Genomic DNA, 25,871 nt, shown 5'->3' with positions numbered 1-25,871 from the left:
ACTCTGTGAGGACTGTGGCAAGCTTATACCCAAGAGTGACCCACACTCTTCTTGTCCGTGGTGCCTTGGAGAGAGCCACCAAAAGGACAAGTGCAGGATCTGCAAGGGGTTTCAACCTAAGACCCTCAAAGACGGGGAGCAGAGACTTAAGATCCTGCTGATGGAAGCGGCACTACGGCCACATTCCGACCCTGGCACCGCAGAACCCGCGCCAAGTACTTAATCTTTGGTTTGCAGTGCTCTGGCACCGATGGTGTGCGAGCCGGTGCTGAACAAGGACCGTAAGGCCCCTCGGCACCGCCACGCCTCCAGCCATAAAAAGCCGTCTTCTGTGCGGCACCACAGTCCGTCCCCGGTGTCACTAAAGAAGAAAAGGCCGGATTGGGGTCAGTCCCCCGCCGCTAAAGTCCAAGGGACCTGTGGTATCTGCGATCACTTCGAGCCAGGCTACCTCATCCCTACAGCCCTCTAGGGTTTCGTTAACTCCTGCCCCGGCTGGGGTTCAGTTGAGTCTGAACTCCCCACAATCCCTGGAATGCCAAGGTCACCACCTCCAGCTCCCATCTACACCGGCAGCATTTGAGGTGGCTAAGGACCGTATATGCCTCCCAGTGCCATCCTCCCTGCAGAGGAGGGACAAGTTGGTGGTGACTGCGTGGCCCTACTTTCAGTCAAGGGGCAAACCAGCACTGATGGCTCACCAGTCCATCTCCCCGGCGCACCTCTCTCTGGCACGGCCCATCCATGCAGGGGAGCCACACCAATCCCCGGCCTCTCGGCACCGCTCTCCGGCAGCCCAGGGCACCGCTTCTCCATGGTGGTCCTGCTTGGAGACCTTGGAGATGGACTCGTATCGTTCCAGTAGGACCAGGACCAGGAGGTCCAGATCCTGCTATAGCCATCAGCCGTACCTGACACCGTGGCCTCCGCAGTGGCAGCCTTCATCACAGTGGCCCTTTTGGACACCCTGGGCATATCACCAGAGCCAGGGACAGGTCCAGGGGCCAAGGTCCAAGTTGGCATCTGTGTCCTCGTCGTCCTTGGCTCCCCCGCAGGCAATGCCGGCATCACTAGCAGCAGCACCACTGACCAAAACACCGATACTGCTGTTACGCCCCACAGCTCCGGCACTGACCCTCCCATCAGCAACACCGCCGATGGCTTCAGCTTCAACTCCACTGGCTTCGACGAGATTGGCACCGCCGGATCTAGCAGTTTCAGCACCAACCTCGGCACCAATATTTCCAACTCCAGAGGCCCAGGCACCACACACCATGGAATACCACGTGCCATGAGACCCACAGGGCGCTGAAGTCAGTGAGCAAGGTCCGCTGCTAGGCCTCTCTTTCTCATCCTCCCCAGATGAAGCAGTCGTGGGGTTGTCAACGGCCCCAGCTCTGGAGGATAACAGGGCACTCCAGCAGCTCTTATACCGTGCTGCCCCAAACCTGGACATACAGGCAGAGGAGGTGGTGGAGGAATCTGACCCAATTGTTGACATACTCGCATCCTCTGGTCCATTGCGGGTTGCCTTACCTTTGATAAAGACAATTGTTGAGATAACCAAAACCCTGTTGGAGACCCCTGCTTCTCTGTCCCCTTCGGCCAAGAGGAATTAAAGGCGGTACTTAGAAGGGACAAAGGGATATGAACATTTATATACCCACCCACCCCCGACTCACTGGTGGTTGATGCAGCCAATCAGCGGGAATGCCAGGGCTTCCAGGGCCCCTCCCCTAAGAACAGGGAGGCGAAAAGATTTGACCTGTTCCGCAGGAAGGTCTGTTCTATCGGTGTCCTACAGCTCCGCATTGCAAACCAGCAGGCAATCGTGAGCAGATATGCACACAACACCTGCGCTGTGATGGCCAAGTTTGCGGAGCTCCTGCCGCAGGACTCTCGTACTGAGTTCTCTGCATTAGTGGAGGAGGGAAAGCTGGTCTCCCGAGCTTTCCTACAGATGGCATTGGACGCAGCAGAGGCAGCCTCAGGTACAGCAGCCACGGGGGTTGTAATGAGAAGGGGCTCCTGGTTGCAGGTCTCTGGTCTGCCCCATGAGGTCCAGTAAACGATCCAGGACCTCCCCTTTGAGGGTTTGGCCCTCTTCTCCGACAAAAGAGATAAGAGACTCCATAGTCTGAAGGACTCAAGGGCCACCCTAAGATCTTTGTGGCTCCATACACCAGCCACCCAGCATAGGCGTTTCCAGCAACAGCCTCCCTCCAGGTTCTATCAACCCCAGAACTGCCAGGACGCTTCTCGTAGGTGGAATAAGAATGGTAGAAGGAGGCAGCACCTCTCCTCGGAGCAGAGCTTTGGCCCTAGACTCCCCTTTTGACGGTACGGTCGAGGACTGCACACCAGTACCACAACTGGATCCATCCCTTCTTACCTTCTCGTCCCATCTATCCCCTTTCTACCATGCTTGGTCCCGTCTCACCTCGGACCTCTGGGTGCTCCGCAAGGTAGAGAGGGGACACTCCATCCAATTCTGTGCCCTCCCACCCTTCCACCCCCCTTCCCCATCCCTCTTCAGGGACCCCTCTCACGAACAACTTCTAATGCAGGAAGTGCACTCCCTCCTCTCAGTAGGGGCAGTGGAAGAGCTTCCTCAGGAGCAAAGAGGCAAGGGCTTCTACTCTCAGTATTTCCTAATACCAAAAGCCAAGGGTGGCCTCAGACACATCTTGGACCTCCCGGAGCTCAACAAGTTTGTCAAGAAACTCAGGTTCCGCTTGGTCTCCTTGACCTCCATTATCCCCTCATTGGATCCAGGAGACTGGTACGCTGCCCTTGACTTGAAGGACACATATTTTCATATAGCAATAGTTCCACCTCACAGATGATACCTCATGTTTGTGGTAAACAACAGCCACTATCAGTTTTCCGTCCTGCACTTTGGCCTGTCAGCAGCACCTCATGTTTTCACCAAGTCCATGGCAGTCGTTGCAGCGTTTCTGTGCAAGTGGCAGATACAGTTTTTCCCGTACCTTGACGACTGGCTGATCAAAGGCTACTCCAGATCTCAAGTGGAGGAGCAGGTCAGCTTCATAAGAAGGACCTTCCTCAAACTAGGTCTCCTTCTCAACGAGGCCAAATCCACATCGTCCCTGGTGCAGAGGCTAGAGTTTATAGGCACAGTGCTCTACTCGACTCAAGCCAGGGCATACCTCCCAGAAGCCAGATTTAGGTCTCTGGGGGGACATCATATGGGGCCTCAGACAGTTCCCTACGACCACAGCAAGGAACTACCTGAAACTGCTGGAGCATATGTCTGTGTGTATCTATGTAGTACAGCATGCCAGACTCAGACTTCACTCACTCCAGCCATGGCTGGCATTGGTTTATTGACCGGCTTGAGACACTTTGGATAGCATTGTAACCCTGCCCTGCCCAATATTAGACTCCCTCCTGTGGTGGCTCGACCCACAGGTACTCTGTTCAGGAGTGCCCTTCACCAGCCCCCAGCCATCCCTTTCGTTAGTGACAGATGCCTCAGATCTGGGATGGGGAGCACATTTGGGAGACCTCAGGACACAAGGTCTCTGGTCTCAGGCGGACCTAGCTCAGCATATCAATGTCAGAGAGCTGAGAGCGGTGTGCCTGGCGTGCCAGGTTTTTCGAGCTCAGATATCAGGCAGATGTGCATCAGTCCTTATGGACAACACCACTACGATGTTTTATATCAACAAACGGGAATGCAGTCTCCTCTCCCCTGTGCCAGGAAGCCCTCATGCTGTGGGACTTCTGTGTAGAGCATTCGATACACCTACAGGCATCATACCTCCTTGGGATACAGAACGAGCTGGCGGACAGTCTCAGCCGATTTTTTTTCACAGCCTCGAGTGGTCCCTCTGGCCGGACATAGCTCAATTTTCCATCTTTTGGGCTTTCCCCAAATAGACTTGTTCGCCACGTGCAGCAACAGGAAGTGTCAACTGTTTTGCTCCTTCATGAATCACAGCCCGGGTTCCATCGCAGATGCTCTTCTTCCATGGGGGGGCCGTCTGCTTTACGTGTTCCCACCAGTTCTGTTGGTCCACAAGGTGCTCCTCAAGATCCACAGGGACCGTGCCCTAGTCATATTGATAGCTCCGGCCTGACCACGCCAACACTGGTTCACATCGCTCCTGGAAATGTCTGTGGTGACTCTGGTCACCTTACCGCTTGTCCCGGACCTGATCACGCACTCAAGCCTAGAGTCGCTCCACCTCACAGCATGGATGGTCCATGGCTAAATGCCATGCAACTGTCCTGTTCCGATCAAATCAGACAAGTTCTCCTTGGCAGTAAAAAGTGCTTTGCCAAGTGGAAGAGGTTCTCTCTCTGGTTGGAGCAGCACCATCAGTCGCCGATGCTCGCCTTGGTGCCATTTATACGGGACTACCTCCTCCATCTTAAACAATAGGCTCTGTCTGTGCTGTCAATAAGGGTACCGGCTGCCAACTAGACATGGAGCCATTGATCGCTACCCGTTGAGCCCGACAGTCTAGCCAACTTTCTATCCACCTTATAGTCCATTCATCCAGCCCATACTTCTTTAACTTGCTGGCAAGAATACTGTGGAGGCCGTGTCAGAAGCTTTGCTAAAGTCAAAGAACAACACATCCACCACTTTCCCCTCATCCACAGAGCCAGTTATCTCGTCATAGAAGGCAATTAGATTAGTCAGGCATGACTTTCCCTTGGTGAATCCTTGCTGACTGTTCCTGATCACTTTTCTCTCCTCTAAGTGCTTCAGAACTGATTCCTTGAGGACCTACTCCATGATTTTTCCAGGGACTGAGGTGAGGCTGGCTGGCCTGTAGTTCCCAGGATCATCCTTCTTCCCTTTCTTAAAGATGGGCACTACATTAGCCTTTTTCCAGTCTTCCAGGACTTCCCCGGATCGCCATGAATTTTCAAAGATAATGGCCAATGGCTCTGCAATCACATCCGCCAACTCCTTTAGCACTCTCGGATGCAGCGCATCCGGCCCCATGGACTTGTGCACGTCCAGCTTTTCTAAATAGTCCCGAACCACTTCTTTCTCCACAGAGGGTTGGTCAACTCCTCCCCATGCTGTGCTGCCCAGTGCAGTAGTCTGCGAGCTGACCTTGTTCGTGAAGACGGAGGCAAAAAAAGCATTTAGTACATTAGTTTTTTCCACATCCTCTGTCACTAGATTGCCTCCCTCGTTCAGTAAGGGGCCCACACTTTCCATGACTTTCTTCTTGTTGCTAACATACCTGAAGAAACCCTTCTTGTTACTTTTAACATCTCTTGCTAGCTGCAACTCCAGGTGTGATTTGGCCTTCCTGATTTCACTCCTGCGTCCCCGAGCAATATTTTTATACTCTTCCCTGGTCATTTGTCCAATCTTCCACTTCTTGTAAGCTTCTTTTTTGTGTTCAAGATCAGCAAGGATTTCACTGTTAAGCCAAGCCGGTCGCCTGCCATATTTATTGTTCTTTCTACACATCGGGATGGTTTGTCCCTGTAACCTCAGTAAGGATTCTTTAAAATACAGCCAGCTCTCCTGGATTCCTTTCTCCCTCATGTTATTCTCGCAGGGGATCCTGCCCATCAGTTCCCTGAGGGAGTCAGTCTGCTTTTCTGAAGTCCAGGGTCCGTATTCTGCTGCTCTCCTATCTTCCCTGTGTCAGGATCCTGAACTCGACCATCTCATGGTCACTGCCTCCCAGGTTTCCATCCACTTTTGCTTCCCCTACTAATTGATGGGAGGCCACCACTGTTGGCAGAGCAAAGGAAATGGGTGGTGACATGATGAGATAAGAGAAGCACTTTGGAGGTAAGGACCAGAAGTTTGTTTGGTGTTAGAGAAGGGAGAGGAAGTGGAGGGTCTTGAAGAAGGCAGTGAGATGATCAGATTGATTGATCTAGGACAGTGGTTCTCAAAGTTTTGTACTGGTGACCCCTTTCACATAGCAAGTCTCTGAGTGTGACACCCCCCCCCTTGTACATTAAAAACACTTTTAAAAATATATTTAACAGCATTATAAATGCTGGAGGCAAAGCGGGGTTTGGGGTGGAGGCTGACAGCTCACGACCCCCACATGTAATAACCTTGCTACCCCTGGGGGGTCCCGACCCCCAGTTTGAGAACCCCTGATCTAGGAAGATTATTATGTCAGCAGCATTTTGAATGGATCTGAAAGGGTCAGGATTGCAGGAGTAAAAAGAGGAGATGAGGGCCTGGATAGAAGTTTTGTCAGTCTGGACACAGATGAAAGGGTGAGTCATGGAGGTGTTAAGAGAAAAGCATCATGATTTGACTAAAATCTTATTGTGAGGGAGGGCAAAGTTAATGATGCCCAGATTAAAAGAGGAGAAAGGGAAATTTAGAAAGATAAAACTTCCAGTTATTTTATATAAAGAAAAAATCAAAATATTATAATACAATAATGCAATTAATTTTATATACATAAAATACAGCATATATTTTAATATGAAATTTAATTTTAAATATGATCGGGCCTCAATTAAGAGGCTTTATAGTGTGTGCCCTTTCAGTGCTATGGGTTACTCAAAAATATGGGACATTATAAAGAAATTATCCTTCTGTAAGATGGTCTTGTGGCCTTAGAAGCTGACTTATAAATGCATATTTACTATTTAATAATGACTTTTAAAAATCTACTGATAATGCATTTATTAGTTATAAGTAATCTCCCATTTTATTTTCCCCAGATCTTTTAATATACTACTGTTTCAGGCTTTGCAGCTGTATTATTAATTTTAAAAAGCTTAAACATCACAAAAGATTAAAACATGATGTGATAAAAATGAACATCTAAATATGAGCAAGTTTGTACATCAGTGGTGGACACGGGGACTCTGGATATGGATTCAGTTCCGGACTCTGTCACAAATTCCTATGTGATTTTTAGGGCCAGATTTAGAGGTATGTACAGTGTACTGTATGGATAGTGCCATGCACAGAGAGATTCCATCCCAGTTGGGGAGGGGAAGAAGAGTTAAAAGTACTAGTAGCACTGTCTAGTTAAATTCTTAGGCCATCAATTTTAGATGTCATGAAAGGGTTTCCTGTAGGTGAAACATACAAGGAATCCATTTTAGAGATGGGACAAGCACACTAGGTTCCTGAGAACTTTACACACACAGGCATAGGTGAAGGGGGAAAATATTGTTGGGGGAAGGTTGGGCCAGGCTGGGAGAGACCTAGAGAGTGGGGTTCGAGGGCAAGCCTGCTCCGCACTCACCCCAGGCAGCGCTGATTCCTGTCTCATGGGGCTGGGTCCAGCTGTATCCGGACCCAGTGCAGGGGGAGGATTGGAGACCGAGCCTGTCCCACACTTACCCTGGGGTAGTGGCTGCTCCTATCCCTTGGAGGTTGCAGAGTGAGCTTGTCCAGGACTCATCCCAGGCAGCAGCAGCTCGTCTCCTGTCCTGTGGAGTTGGGCCTGGGGATTACAGATTGAACCTGCACTCACCCTGGCTCCTGGACCTGGTGCACTGGAGAGCTAGCTTGGGCAGCAGAAATTCCACATGTTCCCCAGTGCTGGTGTGGCCCTGGCTCCCCATTCTGACACACTGGCTCTTGTCACTAGGAAGAAGCTGGAGGAAACCACTATAGTGTCATGTTGCACATATCAGGGCATGCAGACCTGGACATGCATGGGGGCAGGGAGGAAGAGAGCCAGGCAGTTGGGGAGTTGATATGTAGTTCGATTTGGAGGGGCTCGGCCCCCTCTAGCCCTAGCCATCTGCTACCTATACATACAGGGCAAGTTTACACAAACAGGATACATTAGTAACTTTAAAAATGTTTTCCTTCTCTTCTCCCAGTCCCCTAAACTAAGGATTGGAATCTGAAGCAATCTCATAGTAGGATAAAAACAGCCAAACTTGGCAAGACACCTTTGAGGACATGCTGTATAGGAGGTTAATACTTTGTTTGCTGTCAATCACACACCCAAAGTAATCTACTTTACATTTAAATATTGACATTTATGAACACTTACAACCTGTAAGGAACAGACAAAACATTTTCAAATTGCTACAGATCCTTCCCCCCAACTCTAAATCAAAGTAACAATTTCTCATTTAGATGAATTTTTAACATAAAACATTTATACTTACATGAGCTGAGAATATTTTTTCCACACTGATTGCTTTCCTTTTAAATATTAATTACAGGAAAATAGGGAGGCAGTTATTTATACATATGGTATTTTCAGTAATTGGGCACCAGCCAAAAATGATGCCATAGCTGGCTCTTGGTCTATAACCATCCAACTATTTCAAAATAACCCCCTCAGGCTTGCACCTGGACTGCAGTCCTTTTCAGAAACTTAATTTTATGAATGAGATCATAAAAATAGTATAATGTATGTATGTAGGTATATGTGTGTGTTTGTGAGTGTGTACTCAAACTCACTCTCATCCATAGTGGTGTGGTATGATGATTTTATTGGCATAAATTTGGGATGGTCACAGTTCAATGAGTGGTGCAGTCATAAGTTATTTATGCAAGTCATCATTAGTGATTTCTGATAAACTCTTCTATCACATCATGCATTTTTATATGCCCCCCACATGTTACAGTAACCGATTTTACAAATGTTTCAGTTCTTCTTCAAGTGCTTGCTCATGTCTATTCTACGTTAGGTGTGCACATGCTGTGTGCACTGTTGCCAGAAATTTTTCCCTTAGCGATATCCGTTGGGCTGTCTCAATTGCTCTCTGATATCAGGCGCTTATATGACAATATAAGGGGCACTACCTGTCCCACACTCCCTGAATTCATTCTTATTGCCCATGACGGTCACTAGAACAAATCCTCTTGCTTTGCCAAAGTGTTATTCAGTGGTTTCTCTTCAGCTTAGTTTATTAGTCTTAGTTTTAGTAGTAGTATAAATATTGTAAATAGTATTAGTGTAGATAGACCCTTTAACGTAGAAGGACTCCCTTCGCCCCTGGGGCTGGGCATGCCCTGGTCCCTGGGCTTCAAACCCTGCACCTCCTGCGGCAAGCCTCTGCCGGTGAGTGACCGACACTCCAGTTGTCTGAAGTGTCTGGGAGAGGCTCATGTACAACAGTGTTGTGATATCTGTTGGGACTTCAAGCCTCGTACAAAAAAAGACAGGGAGGTTAGACGAAGGGCTATCTTAATATAAGCCACACTTAGCTTGGTGTCAGAGCCAAGCTGATCGAATCTGGCACTGAGCACTTCAGCTTCGGTGCGAAGTGCCCTTCCGGCACCGTTGGTTTCTCGGCGCCATTCTCCATCTCTGATACCGAGGAAAAAAAGATAAGAAGAAATGGTCCAAGTGGCTGTTCTGGAACCTGTGGGGCTTTCCCCCAGTGCCAGGACTGCCGTCCAACCGTTCCTATTCAGTTGTGTCCGACTTTGGCACCAAACCCATACTCTGGTACTGAGCTCAGTAACAACACGTAAGACAATGACCTGGATAACATCCCCCAGGCCCAAGAGGAGGAAGGCCCCCCACCAGTTCAGGCCTCTTCCTTCTCCTCCCCAGATGAAGCTGTCTTGGGACCGAGCAGCTTGCTGCCCCAAGATGACTTTAGAGTCCATCAGCATCTTCTAAAAAGGGTGGCTGTTAACCTGGGGCTGGAGGTGGAGGTACTAAAGGAGTCATCACATAGCCTCATTGACATTTTGGCCACAGCAGCCCCATCCAAGGTTGCCCTACCTGTCAACAAGGCTGTTCTAGGTCCGGTCAGGTTCCTGTGGCAGATTCCATCTTCTCTCCCTCCCATGGAACCTTTGAAGTTGCACCTGAGGGTACTATATCAGTTCCCACATAAGATCCTGCCCCCCTTTTTGTTTTCTGACAGACTCTCTTACTTCAGCCCAGCAGGATTCCTCATCACCTCAGACTGCTGGGTGCGGTGGTGGACGATTTTCAGTTTTCTTCCACCCCTCCCTCTCACCATCCCATACCCATCCCTGTTCTGGGACCCTTCTTACAAGCAACTTTTAGCCCAAGAGGTTCAAGCCCTCCTGCAGATAGGAGCTGTTGAAGAGGTGCCTCAGAACTTGAGAGGGAAGGGGTTTTACTCCCAATATTTCCTAATCCTAAAAGCCAGAGTTGGTCTTGGACCTATCCGAGGCCTGTGTTGTCTCAGCGGTTATCACAAGAAACTGAGGTTTCACATGGTCTCTCTGGCCTTCATCATTCCCTCCCTGGATCCAGGAGACTGGTACACCACCCTCGACTTCAAAGACACCTATTTCCACATTTCCATCTTTGGAGGCCACAGAAGTTTCCTCAGGATTTTCATAAAGCAGACCCATTATCAGTTCACCATCTTTCCCTTTGGTCTGTCTCCAGCCCCTCGGCTTTTTATGATATGCATGGCGGTAATAGGAGACAAGGCGTTCAGGTCTATACATAACTGGATGACTGGTTGATCAAGGTTCCGCTCAGAGGCTCAAGTGAAGAACAGCATGAGCCTAGTCCAAACCACCTTCCAAGCACTGGGCCTATTAATAAACAAGCAGAATCAATTCTTGTTCGAGAACAGAGTTTATCAGGGCAATGCTAGACTCAAACCAGGCCAGAGCCGCCTTTTCAGAGGCTCAATTCCAAACAATGTTAGATCTGATATCCAGGGTCAAGGTCCACCCTGTTATGACAGCCTGGTTTTGCCTCAGACTTTTGGGTCACGTGGCCATGTGCGTTTACATGGTACGGCATGCAAGATTGCGCCTCAGACCCTTGCGGACTTGGTTGGCCTTAGTGCTTAGGATTCCCGCCCTGGTCCTCGCTTACTTCAACTTGTGGAAGGACCCCTGTCAGTAATTATGAGTGTTCCCTTTTTAACCCCCCAGCCTTCTTCAATTTTGGATGCATCAGATTGGCGTTCGATCACCTTGGGGCCTGTGGTCCCAGGAAGAGCTTTTCTTACACATAAATGTCAGAGAGCTCGGGTCTCGGAAATCAGGGCCCTTATATCAGAACCACTGTATGTAGTGTTCTTTAAGGACAAGGTTCAACTGCACCCCACCTGGCGTTCTTTCCAGAGGTTATCTAGCAGTTCCATAGTAACCAGGCTATTTTCCTGCCAGTTTTCCTCCCAAAACCACACAGGAATTCATAGGGGTCCTTTGGACATTAGACAATCCCATGCTCTCTACATTGAGAGGATCAAGCCTTTCCATAAATACATGCAACTCTTTGTGGCAATAGCGGATAGGGTGAAAGGCCTATCAGTTTCAGCCCAGAGAATCTCATCCTGGAGAGTCTCCTGTTTTCATGCATGTTACGAGTAGGTGGACATCCCTCCTTCTGCCATCTTGATCGCTTATTTTATGAGAGCTCAGGCCTCTTCAGCAGCGTTTGTGGCCCAGATCCCAATCCAAGACATCTGCAGGGCTGCAACCTGGTCGTCAGTGTTCCAATCCTCATGTCCATGAATTCTGAGCCCACCTCCTTCGGTACCAGGGCTCAAAATCCAAAAGGCAAGAACCCAACTTTGATTACTTTTTAAAATCTATTTCTTTTTAAGCCAAACTCACTATTTCGGGGGACCTGACTCATGATTTTTGAACACCTACGGATGGCAGTATTGCAGGAGTGCAAGGTGATTATAACCTAAAATCCCTGCTCCATCTAAAGGGCAGTAGCTGGCTGCCACTGTATGAAAATAAAGTATCCTTTTTATAACATTGCACCCACTAATCTGTCACCCCCCAGACTCCATTCTCCCATCCAAAGCCACAAGCAGCCTGAAAAGGCTCTTTTACAAGAATAATCAAACTCCACAGAAGTGTTTCCTCCTTCCCCATCAATATTGCACCTGCCTAAGGCCGAGGAAATGTTCAGTCTTAGACAAAAAACAGATTTTTCTAGACATGAAAACATCACAGCTTTAAGGTTTGATATTTCCTGTTACTGCAGGGCTAGAAAGAGAAGTGTCATACTATTGGAAAGAGAGGATTCCGACCTCTGGGATCCAATGGGATCCAGAACTTACTTCTAGAAAAGCTATCCTATGTCATTTTAGAGCTTTTCATGGCTTCCTCTGAGACTTGTGCAGTTAGCCTCTTGGTAACTAAGGTATTTGGATTTATAGGCAGATGGATATGAAAAATAAACCCAAGATTTTTAAAAAAACAAAACTAAAAAAATGGATACAAACCTTTCCATAACTGTTGTTCTTTGAGAAGTATTGCTCATGTCCACTCTACGTTAGGTGTGCACGTGCTATGTGCACCATTACTGGAAATTTTTCCCTCAGTGGTATCTGCTGGACCAGCTCCAGCACCATTTGGTGCTGTGCGCTGTTGGCCCCACACCCTCTCAGTCCCTTCTTGCTGGATAACTCTGACCAAGGGGCAGGACAGTGGGTCGTGGAATGGACATGAGCAACACTTCTCAAAGAACAGTTATAGAAAGTTAATCACCATTTTTTTCTTTTTCGAGTGCTAGCTCATGTCCATTCCACATGTCGCTTCTCAGTGAGTTAACATTTATAGTAATCTTAAACATAATTATATATTTGAAAACATAAAGCATCATGGTACCTGTTCTGGCTAGCTGACTTGCAGGTGCCTGCAAAACCTGCCAGTTTGTATAATTTTGTCTGACAAAATGTAACTTTCTGTGACCTTCTTTTCTTGAAATGGTTAAACTTTTTTCTATTTTTTGTAGGAGGGGTGGGAGACAGACAGAGGAGAGTTATAACAAAGGACCAAGACAAGTTCTTTACTCAAAACCGGTATCTGTTATTTCGAGCACAGCCTTAGAAAGTGACTTACAAACCCAATTTATGATTTAATAATGACTTTTAAAAATATAACTAGTAAATCCATTATCAGAAGAAGTAATCTCATATTTTATTTTCCCTGAAGCTTTTAATATACCATTGTTTCAGGCTTTGCAGCTGTATTATTAATTTTAAAAAAAGCTTAAACAGCACTAAAGATTAAAAAATGATGTGATAAAAATGAACATCTAAACTTGAGCCAGTTTGTGCATCAGTGGCAGGCAATTAAAATCAGCAGCTTGTATTTCATATTTTTACTTAACCATATGGTAAATATGATTATATGATATAGTACAAGAGACAGAGATTCTCTGATTGGATCTCTTTCTATCCAAGAGTTCAGACTTCTCTGTGAAACAGACTGTTAAAAGCATCTAATACCACAGTTATACATCTGTTTTGCATTTCAAAACAAGCTCTTTTACACTAAGTCCCCTATATTATTCCCCTATCATCAGATTGAATTCTTCTACTTTAGTAAAGAGACTGGAATATAAAGTACTGCTAATAAAATGTATAAGTTTCAAAAATAGTTTCGGTACTAGACTAATTAATCCTGGTGGTTATGCAGATCCACAACTTTTTATTCGATTAAAGAGCCATCATGTAAGCAGCTCATATGAGGCCAAAGCTCTGCAAAGTGAAGACTGGAAGGGAGGGTGTCTCATCAGCCTAGGAGAAAAGCTACAATCATCAAAGACACATGCAGATGCATTTGAAAGGGAAATTATTTTAAAAGATGGTGGATCGCTCTAACTCTGATAGTGGAATGGACGTGGAGTGCAAATAAGCATGCTACTTTGCTGGTCCCTCTTCTACAGGGGTCTGAAGAGGAGCGTGCTGTGTGGGAAAGAAATCGGAAGAAATAGAAGAAGAAAGGAGGAGGTGATGGGATAGTTCCATAGTTTCACAGTAGCTCATATTGGTGGACAGAAGAAGATGGTCTTTTTTTTGGTTGGTTGATTGATTGAGAGTGCAAAAGTACCTTAATAATAATAAATGATAATAATAATAATAATAAAATAATAATAATAAATGTCTATTTCACCATACAGACAAACAAGCAACAAAATATTTCCATCAACCATCGAAATTTACAGATATGAAAGTGAGAGAAATGCTGCTTGAGAAATTGTTGGTTTGTTTTAAGGATATTTAAAATAAACATCAATATTATCTGTTGAAATTATCAGAGAAGAAAATAGAATTTGTTCAGGCCTACCTACCACCAGTCTGAACTGAACACAAATGAGGGATTGTGAGAACTTCAGAAAGAAATTACGGGAAGAAAAAAAACAGCAGGGGAGAGGGCAGAAACATAAGTTGAGGGGCACTTCAAAAGTTTACTCTGTAATATTTGGTGGGTGAATAAAGAAGACACCCTGGCATCCCTCACTTAGGGAGTAAATGGACAGTGAATTTGTTTCATGAAAGTGGGATCTCAGCCGGGCTTGGCTGATAATGGCTCAAGGGAACTTTGCGTGAGATAAACTTCTTTTGACAGGAGGTTAGCCTGTTAGTTAAGTTTAGTCTCTAGAAAGTATGTTATGAGTTTGTTTTATATGTAACTATTTGTTTTATATGTAACCAAGAGCTATTACTCACTATCATTTAAATTCTTTGATAATAAACTAATACTTGTTTTCACTATAAATATATCTGAGTGCTCTGGTGTTAAGCAAAATGATGATCCTGCGTTCACTCTTACAAGCTGGTGGATACTGTTCCTGTAGGAACAGCAGGCCTGGTAATACCGTGAGTATTCCGTGGCTAATCATTGAATTGTAGGGCTGGAAGGGACCTTGAGAGGTCATCTAACTCAGTCCCCTACATTCATGGCAGGACTAAGTATTATCCAAACCATCCCTGACAAGTTTTGTCTAACCTGCTCTTAAAAATATGCAACGATGCAGATTCCACAACCTCCCTACGCAATTTATTCCAGTACTTAACCACCTGGACAGGAAGTTTTTTCTGATGTCCAGCCTAAACCTCTCTTGCTGCAATCTAAGCTCATTGCTTCATGTACTATCCTCAGAGGTTGACGAGAATAATTTTTCTCCCTGTTCCTTGTAACAACCTTTTATGTACTTGAAAACTGTTACCATGTCCCCTTTCAGTTTTCTCTTCTCCAGACTAAACAAACCCAATTTTGTCAATCTTCCCTCTTAGGTTATGTTTTCTAGACCTTTAATAATTTTGTTGCTCTTCTCTGGACTTGCTCCAATTTTTGTGCATCTTTCCTGAAATGTGGCACCCAGAACTGAACACGATGCTCCGGTTGAGGCCTTATCTGTGTGGAGTAGAGTGGAAGAATTATTTCCTGTGTCTTGCTTACCACAGTCCTGCTAATACATCCCAGAATAATGTTTTCTTTTTTGCTGCAGCAGCAAACAAAATGTTGTGTTTTTTTTCAACAGTGACTAATATTTAGCTTGTTCCTTTATAACCCCCAGATCCCTTTCTGCAGGACTCCTTCCTAGGGAGTCATTTCCCATTTTGTTTGTGTGCAACTGATTGTTCCTTCCTAAGCCCTGGTCTACACTAGGACTTTAGGTCGAATTTAGCAGCGTTAAATTGATGTAAACCTGCACCCGTCCACACAATGAAGCCCTTTATTTCGACTTAAAGGGCTCTTAAAATCGATTTCCTTACTCCACCCCTGACAAGTGGATTAGCGCTTAAATCGACCTTGCCGGCTCAAATTTGGGGTACTGTGGACACAATTCGATGGTATTGGCCTCCGGGAGCTATCCCAGAGTGATCCATTGTGACCGCTCTGGACAGCACTCTCAACTCAGATGCACTGGCCAGGTAGACAGGAAAAGAACCGCGAACTTTTGAATCTCATTTCCTGTTTGGCCAGCGTGGCAAGCTGCAGGTGACCATGCAGAGCTCATCAGCAGAGGTGACCATGATGGAGTCCCAGAATCGCAAAAGAGCTCCAGCATGGACCGAACGGGAGGTACGGGATCTGATCGCTGTATGGGGAGAGGAATCCGTGCTATCAGAACTCCGTTCCAGTTTTCGAAATGCCAAAACCTTTGTGAAAATCTCCCAGGGCATGAAGGACAGAGGCCATAACAGGGACCCGAAGCAGTGCCGCGTGAAGCTGAAGGAGCTGAGGCAAGCCTACCAGAAAACCAGAGAGGCGACCCGCCGCTCTGGGTCAGAGCCCCAAACATGCCGCTTCTATGATGAGCTGCATGCCATTTTAGGGGGTTCAGCCACCACTACCCCAGCCGTGTTGTTTGACTCCTTCAGTGGAGATGGAGGCAATACGGAAGCAGGTTTTGGGGACGAAGAAGAGGAGGAGGAGGAGGTTGTAGATAGCTCACAGCAAGCAAGCGGAGAAACCGTTTTTCCCGACAGCCAGGAACTGTTTCTCCCCCTGGATCTGGAGCCAGTACCCCCCGAACCCACCCAAGGCTGCCTCCTGGACCCAGCAAGCAGAGAAGGGACCTCTGGTGAGTGTACCTTTTAAAATACTATACATGGTTTAAAAGCAAGCATGTGAAAGGATTACTTTGCCCTGGCATTCGCGGTTCTCCTAGATGTAGTCCTAAAGCCTTTGCAAAATGTTTCTGGGGAGGGCAGCCTTATTGCGTCCTTCATGGTAGGACACTTTACCACTCCAGGCCAGTAACACGTACTCGGGAATCATTGTAGAACAAAGCATTGCAGTGTATGTTTGCTGGCATTCAAACAACATCCGTTCTTTATCTCTCTGTGTTATCCTCAGGAGAGTGAGATATAATTCATGGTCACCTGGTTGAAATAGTGTTTTTCTTCAGGGGACACTCAGAGGAGCCCATTCCTGCTGGGCTGTTTGCCTGTGGCTAAACAGAAATGTTCCCCGCTGTTAGCCACAGGGAGGGGGGGAAGGTGGAGGGGGTAGCCACGCGGTGGGGGGGAGGCAAAATGCGACTTTGTAACGAAAGCACATGTGCTATGTATGTAATGTTAACAGCAAGGATTACCCTGAAAGAGTGTAGCCACTGTTTTATAAAATGTGTCTTTTTAAATACCGCTGTCCCTTTTTTTCTCCACCAGCTGCATGTGTTTCAATGATCACAGGATCTTCTCCTTCCCAGAGGCTAGTGAAGCTTAGAAAGAAAAAAAAAACGCACTCGCGGTGAAATGTTCTCCGAGCTCATGCTGTCCTCCCACACTGACAGAGCACAGACGAATGCGTGGAGGCAAATAATGTCAGAGTGCAGGAAAGCACAAAATGACGGGGAGGAGAGGTGGCAGGCTGAAGAGAGTAAGTGGCGGGCTGAAGAGAGGGCTGAAGCTCAAATGTGGCGGCACCGTGATGAGAGGAGGCAGGATTCAATGCTGAGGCTGCTGGAGGACCAAACCAGTATGCTCCAGTGTATGGTTGAGCTGCAGCAAAGGCAGCTGGAGCACAGACTGCTACTGCAGCCCCTCTGTAACCAACCGCCCTCCTCCCCAAGTTCCATAGCCTCCACACCCAGACGCCCAAGAACGCAGTGGGGGGGCCTCCGGCCAACCAGCCACTCCACCACAGAGGATTGCCCAAAAAAAAGAAGGCTGTCATTCAATAAATTTTAAAACTGTAAACTTTTAAAGTGCTGTGCTTAAAATGCTGTGTGGCATTTTCCTTCCCTCCTCCACCACCCCTCCTGGGCTACCTTGGTAGTCCATCCCCCTATTTGTGTGATGAATGAATAAAGAATGCATGAATGTGAAGCAACAATGACTTTATTGCCTCTGCAAGCGGTGATTGAAGGGAGGAGGGGCGGGTGGTTAGCTTACAGGGAAGTAGAGTGAACCAAGGGGCGGGGGGTTTCATCAAGGAGAAACAAACAGAACTTTCACACCGTAGCCTGGCCAGTCATGAAACTGGTTTTCAAAGCATCTCTGATGCGTACCGCGCCCTCCTGTGCTCTTCTAACCGCCCTGGTGTCTGGCTGCGCGTAACCAGCAGCCAGGCAATTTGCCTCAACCTCCCACCCCACCATAAACGTCTTCCCCCTACTCTCAGACATTGTGGAGCACACAGCAAGCAGTAATAACAGTGGGAATATTGGTTTCGCTGAGGTCTAAGCGAGTCAGTAAACTGCGCCAGCGCGCCTTTAAACATCCAAATGCACATTCTACCACCATTCTGCACTTGCTCAGCCTGTAGTTGAACAGCTCCTGACTACTGTCCAGGCTGCCTGTGTACGGCTTCATGAGCCATGGCATTAAGGGGTAGGCTGGGTCCCCAAGGATACATATAGGCATTTCAACATCCCCAACAGTTATTTTCTGGTCTGGGAATAAAGTCCCTTCCTGCAGCTTTTGAAACAGACCAGAGTTCCTGAAGATGCGAGCATCATGCACCTTTCCCGGCCATCCCACGTTGATGTTGGTGAAACGTCCCTTGTGATCCACCAGAGCTTGCAGCACTGTCGAAAAGTACCCCTTGCGGTTTATGTACTCGGTGGCTTGGTGCTCCGGTGCCAAAATAGGGATATGGGTTCCGTCTATGGCCCCACCACAGTTAGGGAATCCCATTGCAGCAAAGCCATCCACTATGACCTGCACATTTCCCAGGGTCACTACCCTTGATATCAGCAGATCTTTGATTGCGTGGGCTACTTGCATCACAGCAGTCCCCACAGTAGATTTGCCCACTCCAAATTGATTCCCAACTGACCGGTAGCTGTCTGGCATTGCAAGCTTCCACAGGGCTATCGCCACTTGCTTCTCAACTGTGAGGGCTGCTCTCATCTTGGTATTCATGCGCCTCAGGGCAGGGGAAAGGAAGTCACAAAGTTCCATGAAAGTGCCCTTACGCATGCGAAAGTTTCGCAGCCACTGGGAATCGTCCCAGACCTGCAACACTATGCGGTCCCACCAGTCTGTGCTTGTTTCCCGAGCCCAGAATCGGCGTTCCACAGCATGAACCTGCCCCATTAGCACCACGATGCATGCATTGGCAGGGCCCATGCTTTCAGAGAAATCTGCGTTCATGTCCTGATCACTCACGTGACCGCGCTGACGTCGCCTCCTCGCCCGGTATCGCTTTGCCAGGTTCCGGTGCTGCATATACTGCTGGATAATGCGTGTGGTGGTTAATGTGCTCCTAATTGCCAAAGTGAGCTGAGCGGCCTCCATGCTTGCCTTGGTATGGTGTCCGCATAGAAAAAAGGCGTGGAACAATTGTCTGCCATTGCTCTGACGGAGGGAGGGGCGACTGACGACACGGCTTACAGGGTTGGCTTCAGGGAGCTAAAATCAACAAAGGGGGTGTCTTTACATCAAGGAGTATTTCAGGCAGGACTTCACGGAGGGTTCCAATAAGAAATGGTGCACCTAAATTATCGTTCTTATTGGAACAAGAAGGTTAGCCTGGCCTCTGATTGATACATGGCTAGATTTACCTCGCTGCACCTTCTCTGTGAGTGACTGCAGTGTGACCTAGAGGAATGAGTCCCCTAGACAGGGGAGTGGGGGAAGCAAATGAGTACAAAACAAATCTGGTCTATTTCTTGTTTTGATCCACTCCATCTATGTTTTACATCTTTGGCTGGCAGCAGACGGTGCAGAAGGACTGCATGCCATCCACATCTCATGGCTGCTCGGCAGAAGATGGTACAGTACGACTGCTAGCCATCCTCATCTCTTGCCTGCCTGGCAGAAGATGGTACAGTACGACTGCTAGCCATCCTCATCTCTTGCATGCCTGGCAGAAGATGGTACAGTACGACTGCTAGCAATCCGTATCGCCTGCCTGCTCACCATAAGATAGTTCAATAGGACTGACTGCAGGACTAAAGAGAATGACCTGTTCAAGTCACTCCAAATTTAGTCCCTGCGCCCATGTCTGTCCAGGTGCTCCCAGCCGACGTGGCCAGGAGCACCTTGGACATGACGATGACGGCTACCAGTCGTACTGTACCGTCTGCTGCCAGAAGGCAATGGGTTGCTGCTACTGTGTAGCAAAGCTGTACCGCGTCTGCCAGCACCCAAGAGACATAGGGTGAGCGGGCTCCATGCTTGCCGTGGTATGGCGTCTGCACAGGTAACTCAGGAAAAAAGGCGCGAAACGATTGTCTGCCCTTGCTTTCACGGAGGGAGGGAGGGAACGGGGGCCTGACGATATGTACCCAGAACCACCTGCGACACTGTTTTAGCCCCATCAGGCATTGGGATCTCAACCCAGAATTCCAATGGGCAGCGGAGACTGCGGGAACTGTGGGATAGCTACCCACAGTGCAACACTCCGGAAGTCGACTCTAGCCTCGGTACTGTGGAAGCACTCCGCCCAGTTAATGCACTTAGAGCATTTTCTATGGGGACACACACACTCGAATATATAAAACCGATTTCTAAAAAACCGACTTCTATAAATTCAACCTTATTCTGTAGTGTAGACATACCCTAAGTGGAGTACATTGCATTTGTCCTCACTGAATTTTATTCTGTTTTCTTCAAGACCATTTCTCCAGTTTGTCCAGATCATTTTGAATTTTAATGCTATCCTCCATAGCAGTTGCAACCCCTCCCAGCTTGGTATCTTCTGCAGACTTTGTTAGTGTACTCTCTGTCATTATCTAAATCATTGATGAAGATATTGGATAGAACAGACCCAGAACTGATCCCTGTGGGACCCCACTCAGTATGCCTATCCAGCGTGACTGTGAACTACTGTTGATTACTTTCTGGGAATGGTTTTCCAGCCAGTTATGCACCCACCTTTATAAATAGCTCCGTCTAGGTTATATTTCCTAGTTTGTTTATTAGAAGGTCATGCAAGATGGTATCAAAATCCTTACTAAAGTCAAGATATACCCCATCTGCCATTTCCCTCCTGTCTATAAGGCTTCTTACCCTGTTGAAGAAAGCTACTGGGTTGGTTTGGCATGATTTGTTCTTGACAAATCCATGCTGTTACTCATCACCATATTATCATCTAGGTGTTCGTTGATAGTTTAATTATTTGCTCCATTATGTTTCTGGGTACTGAAGTTAAGCTGACTGGTCTGTGATTCCCTGGGTTGTCCTTATCCCCCCTTTAATAGATGGGTGCTATATTTGCCCTTTTTCAATGCTCTGGAATATCTCCTGTCTCCTATGACTTTTCAAAGATAATTGCTGATGTCTCAGATATCTCCTCAGCCAGCTCCTTGAGTATTCTAAGATGTATTTCATCAGGCCCTGGTGACCTGAAGACATCTAACATATCTAAGTAATTTTGAACTCGTTCTTTCCCTATTTTAGCCTCTGATCCTACCTCATTTTCATTGGCATTCACTATGTTAGATGTCCAATCACTACTAACCTTTTGGTGAAAACTAAAACAAAGTCATTTAGCACTTCTGCCATTTCCACATTTTCTGTTATTGTTTTCCCCCGGTCATTGAGTAGCGGGCCTACCCTGTCCCTTGGTCTTCCTCTTGCTTCTAATATATTTATAGAATGTTTTCTTGTTACCCTTTTTATCTCTAGCTAGTTTAATCTTGTTTTGTGCCTTGGCCTTTCTAATTTTGTCTAATGATCTGCATACTGCAGCAGGGGCACTAAAAATTTTTGTAGTGAGGGTGCTGAGAGCCATTGAAACAAACTGTAAACCCTGTATAAAATGGAAACCATTCCAAGTCAAGGGGTACGGTAACACTACCAGCACTCCTAGTTCTAGCACCTATGAACAGCAGGGAATGCTCTGAGGACTCGGGGGGGTTGGTGTGTGCTTATTCCTGTACAGAGAGCAGGGCCTGCAGAGGCATGGAAGATAGTGCTTGTGTTGCCAAAGGCTGGTGGTTTCAGGGAGTGGATGCATCTCATCACCACCTGCTGTCTCTCTCAACCCTCGGTATCCCTGGTGAGCGTCACAGTAATATATTTTAATAGATAAGTGTATATTTACATACCATATCTCAAATATTTGTCCTCCAGTAAAAGTCCTGTTCGGACCAATCATCCTGATGTCCTGAGAACTGTATTAGCAGCAAAGGAAATAATTCTAGTGAACCAAAAAAGAAAAACCACACCAACCATAGAGCTTTCGATTCCTGCCCTTTGGGACATCGCTAAACAGGAGAGAATTCCCTTTGTACGCAACAACAAATTGGGCACTTATTTAATCTGGAAATGCTTTTTGGAATTATGTTGTGATTAGCTGATGTCTGGACTGGATTTATTCCTGACTACCTGCAGAGTATGCTTGTGTGGTTTTTTGGCATGGGAGTTTGGGATGAGTAATTTTCTTCCTCAGTCTGTCTTCTACTTTCTTATTATGTTCTATAGCTACAAACACATCTGATGCTTCCACCTGAGGGCATGGGATATCTGCTAATAAGGATAACATGTCCTCATTGCATTTCTGTAGTACAGTGTATGTTGATCAGATACTGATGATATGTCAGATACCAGTTGCTACCATTTCTCCCTTTTATAGTTTAATGTTTACTTATTTATTTTTAGTTCAGAAAACTGGTACAACTTTTAATTATAAAGGCTCTCTTGTGGTGATGAAATTTCAGGTTGCCTTGTTTTAAAATAAAACATAAAATCCATGTGGCTCAAACCTCAGCTAACTGTATCTGAGGAGGAAGAACAATATTTGGAAGGGACAAATGCTAAGTCTTCCATGTTTGAGCTCAACCCAGCTCAAACATGGATGTGCTGGGAGAACTTCATGCCATAATCTCTGTTTTGGGTCTTTTTTCCTTCCTGACTGGCAAAGGCAAGTGGGTGGGAATTATAGAACCTTTAGTGGTGGAAACTGTCAGTGACACCTCTGAAGACTGTATGAAGTGTTGTTGTAGCAGTGTTGGTCCCAGAATATTAGACACACAAGGTGGGTGAGCTAAAATGTTGTTGGACCGACTTTTGTTGGTGAGAGAGAAAAGCTTTCGAGCTTATACAGAATTCTTCTTCAGGTAAAGACAGAGTGCCATTTAACTGGAGAAAGCATGTGCTTGGGCTCTGTATCTCCTGATGCTGACAATATAGCCGCCATTGACCACTATCTAATCTTCCATATTTGGTTAAGTTTAGGGACAAGTTTGTGGTAAGAGAACTTTGTGTACCTGGATACCTCTGACTTCCTAGATTCTTGTCAGTTGTGTTTCTGACCTGGGTACAAAATAGATACCATACTTGTCACATTGATTGACAGTCATCTTCTGGAGATGGATAAAGATCAGATGTTCAATTATTATGTTTTTGACACTGTGGGTTAAAAGGTGTTTAGTGTCTTGTTTCTGGCTGTAGTGGATAAGGCTGCTCTTGCATGGCTTTGTTCTTTTCTCTCAGAGAGCTCCCAGAGAACAATGTTGGGTGATAGCTCTTGAGCTTGGAGGTTTCTCTCTTGTGGAGTACCAACAGGTTCTGCACTGTCATCCCTCCTAATCACTCTGTAGATGAAGCTGTTAGCCAAGTGAGTGAGGAGGTGCATTTTTATTTAGTGAGCAATGCAAGTTTTGTTACTCTCTTGCTTCAGTTCAGCTAGTGCTAAGAGTGGGTAATTGTCAGAGTCTATTTAAAATTAATTCTATTTTAAGAGTTTTAAAGAATGGCCAGAGCTTGGGATGGGCACTCTTTCATGTGATAGTTTATAAATTGAATAAATAAATATGGGCTGGGAATTTCAGGTGGAGTTTAAGGTGTTGACTTTGACCTATAAATAAATTCTTAAATGGTCTAGGTCTATCCTACCAGAAAGACCATTTTTCTTCCTTTGTGTGGTGCTACTACTGTTGAGATCAGTAGACATGGAGTTGTTGCAATGGCATTCTCTATGATAGGTTCCTTGACTTACCAGTTTCTTTTGGTCTAGTGCCTTGGGTTGTGAAACTTATAGACTCTATTCTTAGTTTGGTCCAAGGTAAAGTTTAATTTTCTGTTGTAATACTAGAAATATGCCAGTAGTCAATGAACTATTCAACTTAAAACATATTGTGTTAGCTCTTTTTTAGTTTTGTTGTTCAAAATCTTAGGACCTGTTACATGAATCATAGAATTATAGGACTGGAAGGGACCTTGAGAGGTCATCTAGTCCAGTCCCCTGCACTCATGGCAGGACTAAGTATTATCTATACCAGAGGTGGGCGAACTATGGCCTGCGACCACATCTGGCCCACGGGACCCTCCTGCCCGGCCCCTTAACCCCTGGCCCCACCCCTGCTGTTCCCCCTCCCCCGCAGCCTCTGCTCACTGCGCTGCCAGTGCAATGCTCTGGGTGGTGGGGCTACAAGCTTTTGCTGGGCAGCACAGCTGCAGAGCCTCGGCCTGACCCGGTGCTCTGTGCTGTGTGGTGGCATGGTTGGCTCCAGCCGGGCGGTGTGGCTGCCTGTCCTGGTGATCTGGGCAGCTTGGCTGTAGTGCCGCCAGCCACTGGTGCTCCTAGGCGGCACGGTAAGGGGGCAGGGAGCAGGGCGGGTTGGATAGAGGGCAGGGGAGTTCGGGGTGGTGGTCAGGGAGTGGGGCAGTCAGAAGGTGGGGAACGGAGTTTGAATGGGGGCAGGAGTCCCAGGGGAGGCAGTCAGGAAGGAGATGGGGGTTGGATGGGGCTGCGGGGGGGCAGTCAGGGAGAAGGGGTGGTTGGATGGGGCAGGGGTCCTGGGGGGGCCCATCAGGGGAGAGGGGACGGGGTGTTGGATGGGGTAAGAGTCCTTGGGGGGGCGTCAAGTGGCAAGAAGCAGGGGGGATCGGATGGGGGCAGCGGCTGGGCCATGCCTGGCTGTTTGGGGAGGCACAGCCTCCCCTAACTGGCCCTCCATACTATTTCAGCAATCCAAAGTGGCCCTCAGGCCAAAAAGTTTGCCCGCCCCTGATCTAGACCATCTTTGACAGGTGTTTGTCTAACTTGCTCTTAAAAATCTCCAATGATGGAGATTCCGCAACCTCCCTAGGTAATTTATTCCAGTGCTTAATCAGCCTGAAAAGTTAAGAAATTTTTCCTTATGTCCAACCTAAACCTCCCTTGCTGTAATTTAAGCCTATTGCTTCTTGTCCTATCCTCAGAGGATAAGAAGAACAATTCTTCTCTCTCCTTCTTGTAATAACCTTTTATGTACTTGAAAATTGTTATCATGTCTTCTCTCAGTCTTCTCTTTTCCAGACTAAACAAACCCAATTTTTTTCAATCTTCCCTCATAGGTCATGTTTTCTAGACCTTTAATCATTTTTGTTGCTCTTCTCTGGACTTTCTCCAATTTGTCCACATCTTTCCTGAAATGTGGCTCCCAGAACTGGACACAATACTCCAGTTGAGACCTAATCAGTGCAGAGTAAAGCAGAAGAATTACTTCTCATGCCTTGCTTACAATACTCCTGCTAATACATCCCTGAATGATGTTTGCTTTTTTTTGTAACAGTGTTACAGGGTTGACTCACATTTAGCTTGTGATCCACTATGATCCCCAGATCCCTTTCCGCAGTACTCCTTCCCTAGGCAGTCATTTCCCCTTTTGTATGTGTGCAACTGATTGTTCCTTCTAAGGCCTGGTCTACAGTACGTGGTTATTTCAGAATTAGCTGAGTTACTTCAAAATAAAACTGATTTGGTTCACACGACCAAACCAGTTTTTTCGGTTTAAAGGGCTCTTTAATTTGATTTCTGTACTCCACCTCGGCAAGTGGAGTAGCGCTAAAATCGAGATCGCAGTTCCGGGTTACAGGTACTGTGGATGCAATTCAACGTTATTGGCCTCCGGGAGCTATCCCAGAATGCCCCCTTGTGACCGCTCTGGACAACACTCTCAACTCTGATGCATTAGCCAGGTAGGCAGTAAAAGCCCCAGGAACTTTTGAATTTCCAGTTTGGTCACCATCAGCACAGGTGACCATCAGCACAGTCCACCATCACAGGCTATCATGCAGAATCCACCATCACAAGAGACCACACAGTCCCGATTCGCAGACGAGCTCCAGCATGGTCCAAACGGGAGGCACTGGATCTCATTGCATGTTGGAGAGACGAATATGTTATGGCAGAACTACGTTCCAAAAAAAGAAACGCAAATATGTACGCTAAAGTCTCCAGTGCCATGACGGAAAGAGACGCAGAGCAGTGTCGTACAAAAATCAAGGAGCTCAGGCAAGTGTACCAAAAAGCCAGGGAGGCAAATGGGCGCTCTGGATCAGCCACATACATGCCG

At 46.8% G+C, this 25,871-nt stretch overlaps 1 protein-coding gene across 3 annotated transcripts in view; it reads left to right on the top strand.

Annotated features, from left to right (window-relative positions):
• The window catches only part of ATG7 (autophagy related 7), a 271,180-nt gene that overhangs the window by 93,672 nt on the left and 151,637 nt on the right, over nt 1-25,871 (top strand). Inside the window, exon 18 of one of the 3 annotated variants that reach the window (XM_073352300.2) lies at nt 12,642-12,793. The exons of the other annotated variants lie outside the window; for them this stretch is intronic. Coding sequence (XP_073208401.1) covers nt 12,642-12,674 — 33 coding nt within the window. The 3' untranslated portion in view covers nt 12,675-12,793. Of the gene's footprint in view, nt 1-12,641; nt 12,794-25,871 lie in introns of those variants that run through there. 3 annotated transcript variants of the gene reach the window in all.

This window comes from Lepidochelys kempii, chromosome 7 (assembly GCF_965140285.1).
Source record: "Lepidochelys kempii isolate rLepKem1 chromosome 7, rLepKem1.hap1, whole genome shotgun sequence".
NCBI lineage: Eukaryota > Metazoa > Chordata > Testudines > Cheloniidae > Lepidochelys > Lepidochelys kempii.
The sequence above is the reverse complement of the archived record's forward strand: the minus strand, read 5'-3'. Positions and strand labels throughout refer to the sequence as shown.